Source organism: Musca domestica, unplaced genomic scaffold (assembly GCF_030504385.1).
Source record: "Musca domestica strain aabys unplaced genomic scaffold, Musca_domestica.polishedcontigs.V.1.1 9, whole genome shotgun sequence".
Classification (NCBI taxonomy): domain Eukaryota; kingdom Metazoa; phylum Arthropoda; class Insecta; order Diptera; family Muscidae; genus Musca; species Musca domestica.
The window spans coordinates 19,191,932-19,208,422 of NW_026712435.1; the positions used below are offsets into that span (position 1 = coordinate 19,191,932).

General features: G+C 35.9%; 1 protein-coding gene across 3 annotated transcripts in view; it reads right to left on the reverse strand.

Annotated features, from left to right (window-relative positions):
* LOC101893229 (capon-like protein) overlaps positions 1-16,491 on the reverse strand; it is a 506,622-nt gene that overhangs the window by 425,842 nt on the left and 64,289 nt on the right. For all 3 annotated transcript variants that reach the window (XM_059131885.1, XM_059131884.1, XM_059131883.1), the window contains exon 2: positions 13,762-14,542. In XM_059131885.1, coding sequence (XP_058987868.1) covers positions 13,762-13,863 — 102 coding nt within the window. In that variant the 5' untranslated portion in view covers positions 13,864-14,542. The remainder of the gene's footprint in view (positions 1-13,761; positions 14,543-16,491) is intronic.

Below are 16,491 nucleotides of genomic sequence, written 5' to 3' on the forward strand. Positions count from 1 at the left end.
TGGAAAATTTTAAAATTTGCGTGAGATACCAGATACAATCAACGGAAGTATTCAATTTTCATACTTTATCTAATACAGATAAAACCAGTAAAGAAAGTCTTAAAGTCGGGCGGGGCCGACTTTATGATACCCTACACCACTTAGCTAATTTAGTAGAGCTCCACATAACAATTAAAAGTTTTTATGGGAGAATTCAATCACACACGCTATAATTATAATTATAATTTAAAGTTCAAAGGACAAAACATGTCGAAGCATTTGTATCTTTTAAATTCGAACTTGTATTGACCAATTGGTGCACAATTAATTTGAAATCGGATAAAGATATATATGGGAACTATATCCAAATCTGAACTGATCTCGATAAAATTTGGCAAAGATATTTCTGAGCTGTATTTGATATATTCCCCTGAGTGCATATTACTGCTGTCGGTAAAAAATACAACAAATCGGATGAACAATATATATGGGCGCTATAGCTATATCTGAACCCATCTTCACCAAATTTCGCATACTAGCTTCTAGACTCAATTAGGTCGCATGTGCCGAATTCCATCCAATTTGGCAAATATTAGACGTTTGGTGCACAATCAAAGGTAAATCGGACGAAGTTATATATGGAAGCTATATCTAAATCTGAACCGATCTCGATAAAATTTGGCAAAGACATTTCTGAGCTGTATCTGCAATATTTCCCCAAATATTGTTGTTAAAGAGTGCATATTATGGCGGCGGAGGACCAAAATAACAAATTGGATGATCAATATATATGGGAGCTATAGCTATATCCGAATCAATCAAATTTGGCATACTTATTTTCAGGTCCAATCTTATCGTACGTGCAAAATCCCACACAATTCGGGCTGATATTACACGTTTGGTGCACAATAAAAGGCAAATCGGACGAAGATATATATGGGAGCTATATCTAAATTTTTACAGATTATCTCCAATTTCAATAGGGTTCGCCCTTGGGCCAAACAAATGATCTGTGCAAAATTTCATCTGAATAGGGCGATAAATGCGAACTGTACTTTGTTTACAAAAATACATGGACAGACGGACATGCATAAATCGACTCATAATGTGATTCTATGCAGATCATCAAAAGGAACTATGGGTCTATCTTGCCTGTTACAAACAAATGCACAAAGACATAATACCCTGACCACCTTGTGGTGTAGGGTCGGTTTAGCCGACAGATGTATGTTCTCAGCCAATGTTCGATTATTTAAATATATTTTGACTTCACTTATGATTATTCAAATTGTTGACCCTCTACGGAGTAGGTTCCGAAGGAATGGTCCAATATTGGACATTTCTTATCGGTCCTTAATAAATATGATATGAATATTGCGAAGTTCCACGTTTGGACTATATTGGGTACATCCTTCACTTTGTATGAGATATGTGATAATTTTTAAAAGATGTTGAAATTTGCTTGAGATACCAGATATATTCGACCGAAGTATTCAATTTTCATACTCAAGCTAATAATACAGATAAAAATATTGGCAAAATTACAAGAATATCGAACATTTATATCCAATTTTATGTGAAATCAGAAATTCCATATTCATCCCGGGATTCTGGTTGAGAGACATATATTTCGATATAGCGAGTTGTAAAGAATCGCTGACTTGTTTCGCAATTTATGACTGATAAAAATATTGAAAATTATCACCCTTTGTGGATGAGGTACCAGAAGGAATGGTCCGATCACTACCGTCTTTATAACAGATCCTGTGTTGATAGAAATATTCAGATGTGCCAAGTATAAATGGAATCGGATGTTAATTTCGCGTTTTATGAGCTTAATTGATGTTCAAAATTTCGACCTTTTGTTGGGGAGGTACCAAAAGGAGTGGAACAATATATTCCGTCTTAACACCAGATCTTGGGTTTATAAAAATATTAGGATGTGTGCAGTTTGAAGACAATCGCACTCTTACATCACATTTTATAAGAGTTCTAATTATCCAAAATTTTGACCCTTTGTAGGCGAGGTGCTTGATGGAGTCAACCGATATTGTCCATTTTCGCACCTGACATAGCACTGACGCAAATATTAGGATGTGCAAAGTTGGAGGAAAATCGGATTATCGTTTCTTTTTCTCTGCAGAAAATACATTTCTTGAACATTTCGGGGGAGGTACCAGAAGGAGTGGACCGATATTGTTCATCTCCGAGCTCGATCTAAATTTGACAAAAATATTACGATGTACCAAGTTTGAACCAACACGGATACTCCCTTCGAGAGCCAACCAGAAAGTATCAGATTTGTTCTAAACTTAAATCGTAATATTATTATCAAACTTAGATCGAGTTCGGAGATGGTCGGTCCACTTCTTCTGGTACCAAACCCAAAAATGGTCGAAAATTTCACAGAAAATATTTTACTGCACAGAAAGAGAAAGGATAATCCGATTTGTTTCAACTTTGCAAATCCTACTACTTGCATTAGTGCAAGGATAATATTCCACTCCATGAAGTACCTCCCCCACAAAGGGTCAAAATTTTGAATAACTTTAACTCTTATAAAATGTAATATAAGAGTCCGATTGGCTTTAATTTACACACATCACACTATTTTTAATAACCCAATGTCTGGTGTGAAGATGGAACATATCGGTCCACTCCTTCTGGTACTTCAGCCACAAAGATTCAACGTTTTGAATATCCATAAAGCTCATAAATCGCGAAATAAGCTTTCGATTCCTTGGCGCGTATCAATATTTCCATCACCACAGAGATCTGTTAAAAAGATGGTAGAGATCGGTCCATTTCTTCTGGTACCTTCCCTACAAAGGGTCAAAGTTTTGAATAACCAAAACGATCTTAAAATCCGAAATAAGCATCCGGTTCTCTTCAAATTTAACACATCCCATTATTTCTACTAACGCAAGATCTGATGTGCAGATGGAACATATCGGCCCACTCCTTCTGGTACCTCACCCACATGCGATCAAAATTGTGAATATCCATGAAGCTCGTGAAACTCGAAATTAACACCCGATTCCATTCAGATTTGGCCCATCTCAATATTTGTATGGTAGAAATCGGACCAGAAATCGTATGGTAGAAATCGGACCATTCCTTCAGGTACCTCCCCCGCAAAGAGTCAACGTTTTGAATAACCAAAACGATTATAGAATCCGAAATAACCATCCCGTGGACCTCATATTTCACACATCGCATTTTGTGTATTTGTTTGTTACGTGGAGAAGGAAGCGAGATAGACCTATATTTATTTTTGAGGATCATCATAGAATCACTTTCTGAGTCGATTTATGCATGTCAGTGCACCTCTCCGTCCGTCTGTCCATGCATTTTTGTGAACAAAATTCAGGTCGTATTTATTATCCGATTGAGATGAAGTTTTCAAAACAATATTTGTTTGGTTCAAGGACTAACCCTATTAAAATTGGTGAGAATCTGTTCAAATTTAAACCTAACTCCCATATACATCTTCAACCGATTTCGGGTTAATTGTGACCAAATGGCCAATATCAGCCCAAATGAACTGGATTTTGGCACTTCCAATGGAATTCAGCCAAGAAGCTCGAGATCGGTTTAGATTTGTATATACCTTCGATATACATCTTCATCCGATTTCAGGGTTATTGCTCACCATACCATATATGCAATATCAGCCCAAATTGAATAGATTTTTTCATATTCAACCGAATTTTTCCATTTGGTATATCTATTGCTTCAATAAATATTTTTCAATGTAAGGATTACATCAAAGTCATATCATGCACTATACAGCAATGTTGTATGATATTAAAGGTACAAAAGCCTCCGTCAAATTCGGTGAAAATCGATTCTGAATTAGATATACCTACCATATATTTCTTCCTTCCGATATTTCGCATGAATTCCCAATAGAAACTTTTTTTTTGTTACGAGAGCTCTACTAAATACGCATAGTAGTGTAGGGTATCATATAGTCCAACTTTCGACCTTTTCTTACTGGTTTTAAATAACATCTAAGGAGAAAGGCCCCAAAAATCAGGGGAAGGGGTAAGGATTTATGGCTCCTCCGAAAAAAAATAAAAGTTGTTTTTATGAGCGTACTGGACATCATTTTCAGTGAACGCTTCATGTCCAGTAAACAAATCAGGTCCCAACCATTGAACTAGATTGATACGAACTAGTTCAAAAAAGATCAACTTGATTTTAAAATCAAACGGACAGCCCTTGACAGCGATGAAAGTTTAGTCTCTTGGCTTTTTTGTGGCGGTTTGTTATAATTTTGTTTCCAAAAAAATTAGTTCTGATAAGTCTACATATACGTTATGCCAACACGTATACGCCATGTAGGAATTATAATTAAATTGTGGTTCAATACACAGGGTAAGATGAAAATACTGCAACAACTTCAGACTGCTGTCATTTCTAAGTGACTCGTCCGATAGCTGTTAAAATTATTCCAGTGACAACTCATTATATTGTTTACAAGCGTACAAAAGCATTTTGGTGGGAATTTTCCAGAAAAAAAGTTCTTCCGAATGGAATTCAAGCGTGATAGTGTGACTTCTTTATATTTGGCTGGAAAACCACAAGCTGCTATCGTTAGAGCACTCCAGCATTAAAATGTGAATAAATCTTTTGTGTCTCGTACCATCGCTCGTTACCATGATACTGATAGCGTAGCCCGACGTCAAGGAAGTGGACGGAAGAAAACAGCAACATCAGCAGAAATGGTTCGAAAAGTAAAGAAGCGACTTGATCGAAACCCGCGTCGCAGTGATCGACAAATGGCTCGTGAGCTGAACATATCGAAATATTCCATTCGGCAAAGCAACTGAAAGAAAATAAACAAAAAAAAGCTAAAGAGTTGCTTCGCTTGACGAAAGTGGTGAACTGCGTAGTTGGTTTTCTCTGATTGTCCATTCGTTGTCCAGCAGTTTGTAAACAAGCAAAATGATCATGTTTATTTGCCAAAGAGGTCAGTTGAAAATGTGTTGGCCACCAGAACTCAAGCGCCGGCCATAGTGATGGTGTGGGCTGCCATAACAGCCGATGTTCGATCTCCGCTCTTATCAATCGACCGTGGCATTAGAATAAATGCCGAATATTATCGCGAAAATATTCTGGTGGGTGTATTAAAGCCTTGGGCACGCAAACATTTTTGCCACAGACCTTGGATATTCCAACAGGACTCAGTACGCACCACTCAAGAATGGTTACAAAATGAGATTTCTCGCTTCATTTGCAGCGCACAATGGCCACCAGAATCTCCGGATACCAATCCGTTGGACTATTGTGTCTGGAATATTTTGAAAAGCAAGGTTGCCACTAAAAAATACCAAAGTGTCGAGCGCTTCGCCGGGAATGGGCCAAAATACCGCAGAGCAACATTCGCGCAGCGTGTGACGGTTTCATTTGCCGTTTGAAGGACATAAGTCGTGCCAAGGGTGACCAATTAGAACAAATCTATACTTATTCTAAAATTTGATGCTATTTCCGACATTTTTTGCTTTCATTCAATAAAATTGAAAAAAGTAATGTAAAAATTATGGCATTTGAATTTGTTGCCGTTTTTTTATCTCAACCTGTAAATTAAATTAAAAAACTGTAAAATAAACTATAGCAATTTATATGATTTTTCTTCATTTAACATAATTTATTTCAAAGAATCAATGAAACATTTTTCCACTCACACCCGTTTTATATTCCATTTAACCCATTAGGGCAATAAAAAATTATACGAGGCAAAAGTATTAACAAAAAATGTAACGCTTCTACACAAAACCTTTACCTAGGTCAAGTGTGTTTTAAAGGCCTTTGTACAAAAATTCACCAGAATCTACACACAGAAAGGGATAGAGAGAGAAGAAGAGAGCCAGCCAACCAGGTTGGTAATGGGAGAGTGAACACAAAAAACGCCACAACTATGGAGCAATGTTTTTTAGGCTCTTTAGGGGTTGGTTGCTGTGACAACAAAAGTGACAAAAAAAAAAAAAAAAACAAACAACTATTCTATTAAAAAAGTTCACCACTAGCCAAGCTTAACAATTACAAACGATTTCGTGTGAGTTTAAGTTTCCGGGCAGCCCAGCAGAGAAATAGCCCGCCAACCGAATGCATATTCTGGGAATGTAGAGACACACAAAAAAAACAGCTGGGAAATAACAACACAATGGCGAGCCACAACTAAAGCGGGTTATTTAGGGAGGAAATTTGTTTTTCTCTATTTTGTTGTATTCTTCTTGAAGTTGTATAAGCGCGCGTGTGTGTGTGTGTGTGAAATTGTCGCTTAGAACAATGAAAGTCATTGCCAAAGTTAAACTAAACTCTAAAATGTTCTTCGAAGACCTCCATTGTATTAAATTTGCATGTAGCACGTGCGAGAAGGTAGACATGGCTAGAACATAAATACCTAGCAGAAGATTTGTTAACTTTAATGTATCGTGGGTGTGTTTATATTAAACGGGGGCAGTAAACCAAAAAAGGGGTAGGGGAAAACGGTTATGGTTGGTTAGTTTTTACATAACATAAGAGTGGGAAACTAATCGAAATTGGTCGAAATTTTACGCAGCGTAGTTATATCATACTGACATCAAGTGTAAAAATCTACCCTGTATATATGGCAGCTACTGACCAATGGGTTCAAATTATGAATACTCCTATCTCTTATAAAATTCAAAATAAGTAAAGAGGTTTTTTTTCAAAACTTTGAACACCCCAATAATTCGAATAATTAGATCTTAACTTGTTTATAACCTCCACCATAGTATGAAGGGTATATTAAGTTTGTCATTCTATTTGTAACACCTCGAAATATACATTTTAGACACCACAAAGTATCGATTTAGCGATGCACGTCTGTCTGTCTGTCTATCGAAACCACTCTAGCTTCCGAACTAAATGAAGTAGGTTAATAAAATTTTACTCAAATGCATACTATGTCTGCTGGACTTTTGAAAATAGGTCATGTAGGTCCACGTTTTGGTATAGCCCCCATATAACGGTACCTCCCGATATTCGGTATTTTAGCGACATTATTCACCGAAATTATTTCAAATTTAGTATTTGAAGTTCGTAATGAATACTACACCCTAAGACAGATAATTTTCTGTGCAGTTCCTCGTCTTAGTATAACCCCCATATAACGACACCTCCCGATATTCGGTATTTTGATGATTTTACCGACATTATTCACCAAAATTGTTTTAAATTTGGTATTTGAAGTTCGTAATAGATACTACAGCCTACGACAGAAAATTGTCTGTACATATCCAAGTCTTCGTATAGCGCCCATATAATGGTACCTCCCGATATTCGGTATGTTGATGATTTTGGCTACATTATTCGCCAATTTTTTCTTAAGTTTCGTATTTGAATATTGTTATGGCTTATGACAAAAGTTAAGTATGTAACTATGTAACAGGTCCACGTCGTCGTATAGAGCCTAATATAACGGCTGCATAGGGTATTTTTAAGATTTTAACAGAATTTTTAACGGATTTTGTTATTTTTAAAAATTGCCAAATTCGTTCCAAATTGTGGAGGGTATTGAAATTTCGGCCCGGTCGAATTTACAGATTTTTTCCTTGATTTAATTTCTAATATTTCATTTGTAATTCGAGAATACCATTTGTAATTCGAATTATTTCAGTTGTAATTGAAATTATTTCATTTGAAATTACAAATTGAATCATTCGATTGCAATTAGAAAAATTCGAAATACAATTGGAATAATGCGAATTAAGAATGGAATCGATCGAATTACAAGTGGAATTCTCGAATTACAACTAAAATAATTCGAATTACATCTGAAAAAGGTGTGGAGAAGAGGTGCGATATATTGACCCTACCCTTCTGACTCGAAAAATTTAACAAAATTGTCAAAAAAAAAAAAAAAAAACAAGCAAAAAAATATCAGTCGGTTTTACCCTCAGCCAATGTTTGATTATTTAAATATACTTTGGCTTCTGTTATGAGTATTTAAATTATTGACCTACTATGAAATAGGTTCCGAAGGAATGGGCCAGTATTGTTCATTTCATATCGGAGCTAAATAAATATGATATAATTATTGCGACGTGCCTGATTTGGACTATATGGGTTACCTCCTTCACTTAATATGAGATATGTGATAATTTTTAAAACATATTAAAATGTTCTGAGGTACCATATATGCTTATTCCGCTTTCTTTAACCGTTTTATTTTTCAAATCCTGAACCCTATGTGGGGGAGGTACCAGAAGAAATGGTTCGATCTGTACAATCTCTATAGCAGATCTTGTGATGATGGAAACATTGAGATATACCAAGTCTGAATGGAATCGAATGTTAAATTCACGTTCTATTAGCTTCATGGATATTCAAAATTTTGAGCCTTTGTGGGGAAGGTGCCAGAAGGAGTGGACCGATATATCCCATCTTCACAGCAGACCTTGTGTTAGTGAAAATAATAGGATGTGTGAAATAGAAAGAGAACCTGATGTTTATTTCGGATTTTATAAAAGTTTTGGTTATTCAAAACTTTGACCCTTTATGGGGGAGGTACCAAAAGGAATGGTCCGATCTCTACCATTTTTATAAAAGCTCCTGTGTTGATAGAAATATTGAGATGTGCCAAGTCTAAATGGAATCGGATTTTAATTTCACGTTTTATGAGCTTCATGGATATTCAACATTTTGTACCATTGTGGGGAAGGTACCCGAAGTTGTGAACCGATATACCCCATCTACACATCATATCTTGTGTTAGTAGAAATAATGGGATGTATGAAATATGAGGAGAACCGGATGCGTATTTCGGATTTTAGGATAGCTTATGTGAATAATTTGAAGGCAGTCGGACTCATACATCACATTTTATAAGAGTTATAATTATTCAAAATTTTGACTCTTTGTGGGGGAGATACTTGATGGAGTGGACCGTTATTGTCCATTTTCGCATCTGACATGGCACTGATGTTAATATTAGAATTTGCAAAGTTGGAAAAACTCTGATTATTCTTTCTCCTTCCGTGCAGTAAAATATTATATATTTTTTTTTTTTTTTTTTTTTTTTTTTTTTGAAAATTTCCAACTTTTGTAGGGGAGTTGCCAGAAGGAGTGGAACTCGATCTCGATCTATATTTGATAATAATATTGCTATGTACCAAGTTTGGACCAAATCAGGGAACTCCCAGACAGATGAAGGGTCGGACGGACATCGCTAGATCGACTCCAAATGTTTTAAAACGGATTTGGTTTAAAGAGAAATAAATCTGTTATTTCGATAAGGCACGTTTTGGCCGTATCGGATGATATATACCCTCTCTAGCCATAAAGGTTTAAAAATTGGTTATATCGATCCATTCTTTCTGGTGACTATTCAGCAAAGGCTCAAATTTTATTTTATTTTATTTATTTTATTTTTTTTTTTTTTCTTGAAGCTCCATAATTTCGAAATTCTTACCATTGACATCGAAGGTTTTTACAACCACAATTTTTTGCAGAATGACACTAACCATTACAATCTGTGGCAAAAAACGCATCTTTTTTCCAACGGGTGTCCCGATCATGTTTTGATCAGAAAAAATATTTTATCAAATTTTCAGTTTTAAAAGCTGCTAATTGAAACCAACTAAAAACTATTCTTCAATGTCTCAATTTGCGGTAACAAATTTTCGGATAACTGGTCCAAGCTTTCAAAGAAAACTTTTAAAAAGAGGTCAAATGTGGTCGTGAACCACATGTTCTAATATTTGACATCAGTCTAATTAACCAAAAAATATAGGTAAAATTGTATTAGACTTTCCTAAAAAATGTCCAGGAACTTCGAAAAATATTTATGAAAAATTGAAGCTGAACCTTTTATTGAAGACAGTATTTAAAAAATAATAATAAAAAAGCTTTAAAATGGCCATAACTCCTTAAATATTGAGGTTTCGGCGCTTTTAGCTATTATTTGTTATCACTTTCTTCGGCATGAATTATTACATATTTTTAAATGGCCATAACTCCTTAAATATTGGGTTTTCGGCGCTTTTAGCTTTCTAAAGTAATGTCCTTTTAAAATATTTATTAAAATTTAGAAAGTGCCTTCCGAAACTGCTTCAAAAAACAAATTACAAAACATCCTAACATTGTCTTCAGTGTACCGTAAATTGCCATAATACTTCTATCCATAGGAACCACCCTACTATACCCATTTGGTGTGTGCATGTTCGCCAACATATGATGGCATCCATGAAAATTACATCGAAATACATGCAAAGCTATTTTAGCTAAATTATGGCTCTTTATTTCGAAAACAAGTCAACAAGTTTGCCAGGTCATAGTCAAAATTTCATGCAAATATAAACCATGAACTTGGCCAGACTAAACACACAGTCGCAATTTTTTGCAATTGCCTTCATAGAAATAATACATGAGCAACAACAAGCCAAGAACAAACAAACAACAACACGACAATATAATAAACTTCCACAAAACAACAAAAAAAATGCCAATAACGACTTTGGAGCAAAATGTGGCTAAAAGTTTTGAAAACAACAATGTTATGTTTTTTGTTGCTTTAAAGAAAAATTTTAGCTAATAGAATTTTTTTGCCCCTCTTCGCCTAACAAGGACTTTGTTTTGCCAGCAGACTCATATGGTGTAATTTAAAAGTTTGGTGTTTGAATTTTATGTGGCTACGGTGGAGATTGGGGAGACGGATGGAGAATGGGGGGTACATGGTGGGCATTTCTATAACCTCCACCATAAAATGAGGGGACACTATGTTTGACGTATATTTGACGTTGACCCTTGGTAAATCCTCGAAATGATGGCTTTTAGCACCTCTCCTACAAAGGTTAAAATTTATGAAATATACTAAATCACATACAAAGGAAACCGATTTCATTATCTCGTAATACCTGTATCATTTTTAGATATGATGCAAAAATAGCCAATATCGGAACACTTCTTCTGGTGAGATCTTTACGGAGAAAAAATTGTATTTATTAGTAAATCACTGATTGTTAATGTCTAGACTCGCTAGACTTAGACTAGTCTACATAAAATTACTAAAATAGTGAATATTTCCAAAAAAAGGTAGTAGAATTCTCAAACATTTTTTACCGTTACGGACCAAAATTTTCATCTATTTAGGTCTTACCGACTAATTAATTTAGTTGCTAACTTGCCGACAAATTTGAAATTGAAAACTAAAAACGCAGCTAAATTCCGGGCCGGGGCGAACTTTTAATAACCTCTCAAAATAACCGCTCAAAAAGGGCGTTATATGGGGGGGGCTATACGAAGACGCGTTCCTACACATACAATTTTTTTGTTATAGGCTGTATTACCCATTACAAACTTTCTTTTTCTTTGTATTTATTTGAAAAAAAAAAGAAATTTTCCGCCATAGGATGTAGTAACCATTACGAGCTTCACATATAAAATTTCAAACAATTCCGGTGAATATTGTCCATAAAATTATCAAAATACCGAATATCGGGAGATGTCGTTATATGGGGGCTACAGGAAGACGTGAATCTAAAAACGTAATTTTTTGTCATATGCTGTAGTACCCATTACGAACTTTAAATAGAAAATGTGAAACAATTTCGGAAAAAAAAATCGCTAAAAATATCAAAATAGCGAATATCGGGGAGGTGCCGTTGCATGGAGGCTATTCGATATCGTGGGCCTATGTAGACAATTCTCTTCCAAGGAACTCCTTGTGTAGAATTTCAGAAAATTCCATTGAAAAATGTGGCTATCGGGGGGGTACCGATATAGCCCATCTTCGAACTTGACCTGCCTGCAGACAAAAGACAGATCTGTGCAAAATTGTAGCTTCCTATCTTAATTTGTTTTTACTCTAGCGTGGTTACAACAGACGGGAAAACAGAGTTCGTTTGGAATGAGGAGTCACTGGTGGAGTGTAGAATAGATGTTGCAAAGGGTCAGACCTATTTCGGTTGTCTCGGCAAGGTTGTGAAGTACAGGGTTGCCCATATTCGACGGACCCATGTTTTTTTTTGGGCCCATTCCAATCGACGAGGCTTGTCCGCAGGCAACATTCTTTGCGTCAATTGAATTTTGTACGGGAACAAATGCAAATCAATGCGAATAATCCATTGTAAAGTGGACCGAGCCATGCCCAACTGCTGAGAACGGCGTTTTTGGGATGTTCTTGGGGACCTCTCAACACTGGCTCGTACAGCAGCGATATTCTCGGCCGATCGTCATTAAGCGATGTGACATCTTTGTCAAAAGTTATGGCGTTGCCAGATGGGTACGTCGAATATGGACAACCCTGTAGCAGTCGACTTAAAATTTTAGGAAACTTTTTCTCTATGTCGATACCAGTGAGTGCCAAAAAATACCATTTCAATTATTTGAAAACAATTTATTTAACTAAAAAAAAGTAAAAAAGCAGTAAGTTCGGCCGGGCCGAAATTTGAATACCCCCCACCATTTGGAACGCATTTGGAAATTTTCAAAAAAAAAAATCCGCTTTGTATGTCATAACCCATTACCATATTCAAATTCGAAACTTGAAATAAACGGTGCATAATATAGCTAAAATCATCAAAATACCGTATATAAGGAGGTACCGTTATATCGGAGCTACACGAAGACGTGGACCTGCATAGACAACTTTCTGTCACAGGCTGTAGCATCCATTACGAACTTCAAATACAACATCTCAAACAATTTTGCTGAGTATTGTACCTAAAATCGTCAAAATATCGAATATAGGGATGGGTCCTATACGAAGGCCTGAATCTGCACAGAAAATTTTCTGTCATAGGCTGTATCTTCCATTACGAACTTCAAATACCAAATTTTAAACAATTCCGGTGAATAATGTCGCTAAAATCATCCAAATACCGAATATCGGGAGGTAATGTTATGCGAGGGAAATATGAAAACGTGGACCTACATGACTCATTTACGAACTTAACCTGCCTACTGGCAAAATAAACATGTGTGCAAAATTTTAGCCGTCTATCTCAATTCGTTCGAAAGATAGCGTGATTACAACAGACACACAGACAGGCAGACGGACACCACTAAATCGACTTAGAATTTTACGCTGATTAAGAACATATATACTTTGTTGGGTCTGACATGAGTATTTCGAGGAGTAACAAACGGAAAGACAAAGTTAATAAACCTTCCATAATATGGTGGAGGGTATAAAAACTTCAAAAATTTGAAATGTAGTCGAAATTGCCACTGAACAGCATTTAAATGTCTATAGACCAGTTTACACATAATGTTGGAGCCACATATTAAGTGAATTTTCCACTGTTATTTTCGGCATTTTCATAGAATACTTTTAGGCCCTACCCACAATTTTTATTTCAAAAATAAAGCCATTTTTAGAATTGTGAATTGAAAATGCTTAAAAGTATGCTATCAAACGCTGAATAATAACTTCACATGTGACTCTATCCGTAATATAATTTTCGAGATATTCTAAGGTAGTGTCAACTTGAATTTATGTATCAAAGATCGGCTCATACGTCATAGCTTGTTTACATCCCTGCATTTTATAGGACATTCTTAAAAGGTTATGTGAGGTATATTTTTGAAGAGTTCCCAGGTCCAAAGAAATCAGAAATTAATTTTTTGAAACAAATACCGGTGTGTTTTCCACATATTTATAAAAAATTCGCCTCAACTTCTCAAAAATATACAAATATCCAAAATATTCTTAAATATATACACATATGTATATAACATCACATAAAACATTTGTTTTCAATCCTAACTATATTTAAACATGTAAATATCGAAAAAATAATATCAACTTACCTTAGCTTGAAATGTTATGCCATTGAAGAAGGCCTGTTCGGCATGCAATGGCACCCTCAAGTCCTGATCGTCCTGCACCAAATCGTACGGTGTTGAAGGCATTTTTAAATAATTTAATATCACTGATTCCGACCACTTATAGTATCATGAAATTGTTTTCATTTTTTTCGTACTACGCGTATAGAGAGATTTTCGCAGATGCCATATGAGACCGGTGGACTTGCGACGAGAGCTCATATACAGGGCGGTTGGAGTGGTGGTGGTTGGTAGGCAGCAGAAAAGAAACGCACAGATAGCCACACACGCACACACAAGAGATATAGGTTTTGGCTTGACGTTGACGAAAATGGACAGCAAATAGAACTTCGCACACTCTCTCTCTCTCTCAGCAATGAAACGGATATGTTTTATAAATTGCTTTCCTTCTTGATATGCTTTTTCTGTTTTTTTGGGTGTTAAGTAAATTCGTTTGTTGTTGTAGCTTATAAAACAATTTCCAATGGTTTCGTTTGTTTTTCTTCTTTTTTTTTTTTTTTTTTGATAATTTATTGATTTCTTATATTATTGGCTCGTTTTTTTTATTCTTGACCTCTAATTGAAATTCGGGTAACAGATGGCACTTCGTTGCTGCTTTCTTTCGTTTTTTTCAAAATTTATTGTAATTGATTTTTTGCTTCAACGCTTTGTGAAGGCTTTTTAAATTTTTAGAATGTAATTATAATATTTTTCAGGGCTGACATTGACATTGGAAGCTTAGACCATGGCAGACTTTGTTTTTTTACTGAAAAGAAAAATTAAAATATTATTAAATTTCATTTTATTTCAGGACAGTAGAAGTATAAAATACAATTTTAATGCATAAATTTATTAAAGAGAGCTGCTTAAAATATAAATTTCGACCCTAAAATATATATATCTGATCGCATGCAAAAAAAAACGGATCTAAAACTGGACTACACATCACTTATAATGATGTTTCACTATATAAAGATCCTGATTCCAAGCAGGATGGACAAGTGGATCAAGATCAAACCGTCTCTGGCCCATATCTCACTGTCACAAAACCAACATCGCCCTACATTAAAAAATTCAGGATTCTAGATATAAATGTCATTTCACAGCATTTATTAATGGATACTACAGTCTGTAACGGAAAATTGTCTATGCAGATCCAGGTCTTTGTATAGCCTCCATATATCGGTGCCTGCCTTTATTCGGTATTTTGATAATTTTAGCGACATTATACACTGAATTTGTTTCCAATTTCGAATTTGAAGTTCCAATGGGTACTACAGTCTAGGCAAAAAGAATTGTCTAAACAGGTACAGGTCTTCGTATAGCCTCCATGTAATGGAGGTATTTTTGCGACTTTATTCACCGGAATTGTTTCAAGTTTCGTATTTGAATACTATAATGTCTATGACGAAAATTACCTGTGCACATCCACGTTTTCGTATGGACCTCAATATAAAAGTAACTCCCTATATTATGCATTCTTAAGATTTTAACAGAATTGTTAGCGGATTTTTTTCATACCCTCAGCGATATGGTTATACCCTCAGCGATAGGTATATATCATTTGATACGACCACAACGTGCCTCATCGAAGACCCTTTGGACCAAACCCGATTCAGGACCTTTGGAGTCGATCTAGCAATGTCCATCTGTCTGACTGGCTGGCTGGTGCGCACGATAGCTCTCAATGGGAGTATCCGATTTTGGTCCAAACTTGGTACATCGTAATATCATTATCAAACTTAGATCGAGTTCGAAGTTGGGCATTATTGGTTCACTCCTTCTGGTATGTCCCCCACAAAAAGTCGAACTTTGCAAAGAAAATATTTTCCTGCACACAAAGAGAAAGGATGATCAGATTTTGCTTTAACTTTGCAAATCCAAATATTTGCATCAGTGGAAAATATCAGTCCGTTCCATCAAGTCCTCCCCCAATAGGGGTCAAAATTTTGTATAATTATAACTTTTGTAAAATGTGATGTAAGAGCCTGATTGTCTTCAAAATTTACACATCTCAATATTATTGTTATCCCAAGGTCTTTCGTTAAAATGGAATATAGGGTGAGATAAAAAACTGCAACAAAGTCAAACCCCATAATTTTTACTTTTTTTTTAAAAATTTTATCCAATAAAATAGCATCAAATTTTAGAATAAGTTTAGGTTTGTTCGAATTTGATACGAATTATGGCCTTCAAAGGGCCAATGAAACCGTCACACTCTGCCCGAATGTTGCTCTGCGGTATTTTGGCCCATTCCCGGTGAAGCGCTTGCTTGAGATGATCGACACTTTGGTATTCTTAGTGCCAACCTTGCTCAACAAAATACGCCAGGTTCAATTGTCCAACGGATTGCTATCCGGAGATTTTGGTAGCCATTGTGCGCTGGAAATGAAGCGAGGAACCTCATTTTGTAACCATTATTGGGTGGCGCGTGCTGAGTGCCATCGTGCTGAGTCCTGTTGGAATGTCCAAGGCCTGCGACCAAAATATTTGCGTGCCGGAGGCTTTAATACAGAATATTTTCGCGATAACATTCGGCATTTATTCTGATGCCACGGTCGATTAATATGAACAGAGAGCGACCATCGGCTATTATGGCGGCCCACACCATTACCATGGCCGGCGCTTGAATTCTGGTGGCCAACCGAAGGTGCAGATTTTCAGCTGACCCCTTTGGCAAGTAAACACGATCAGTTTGTTTGTTTACAAACTGCT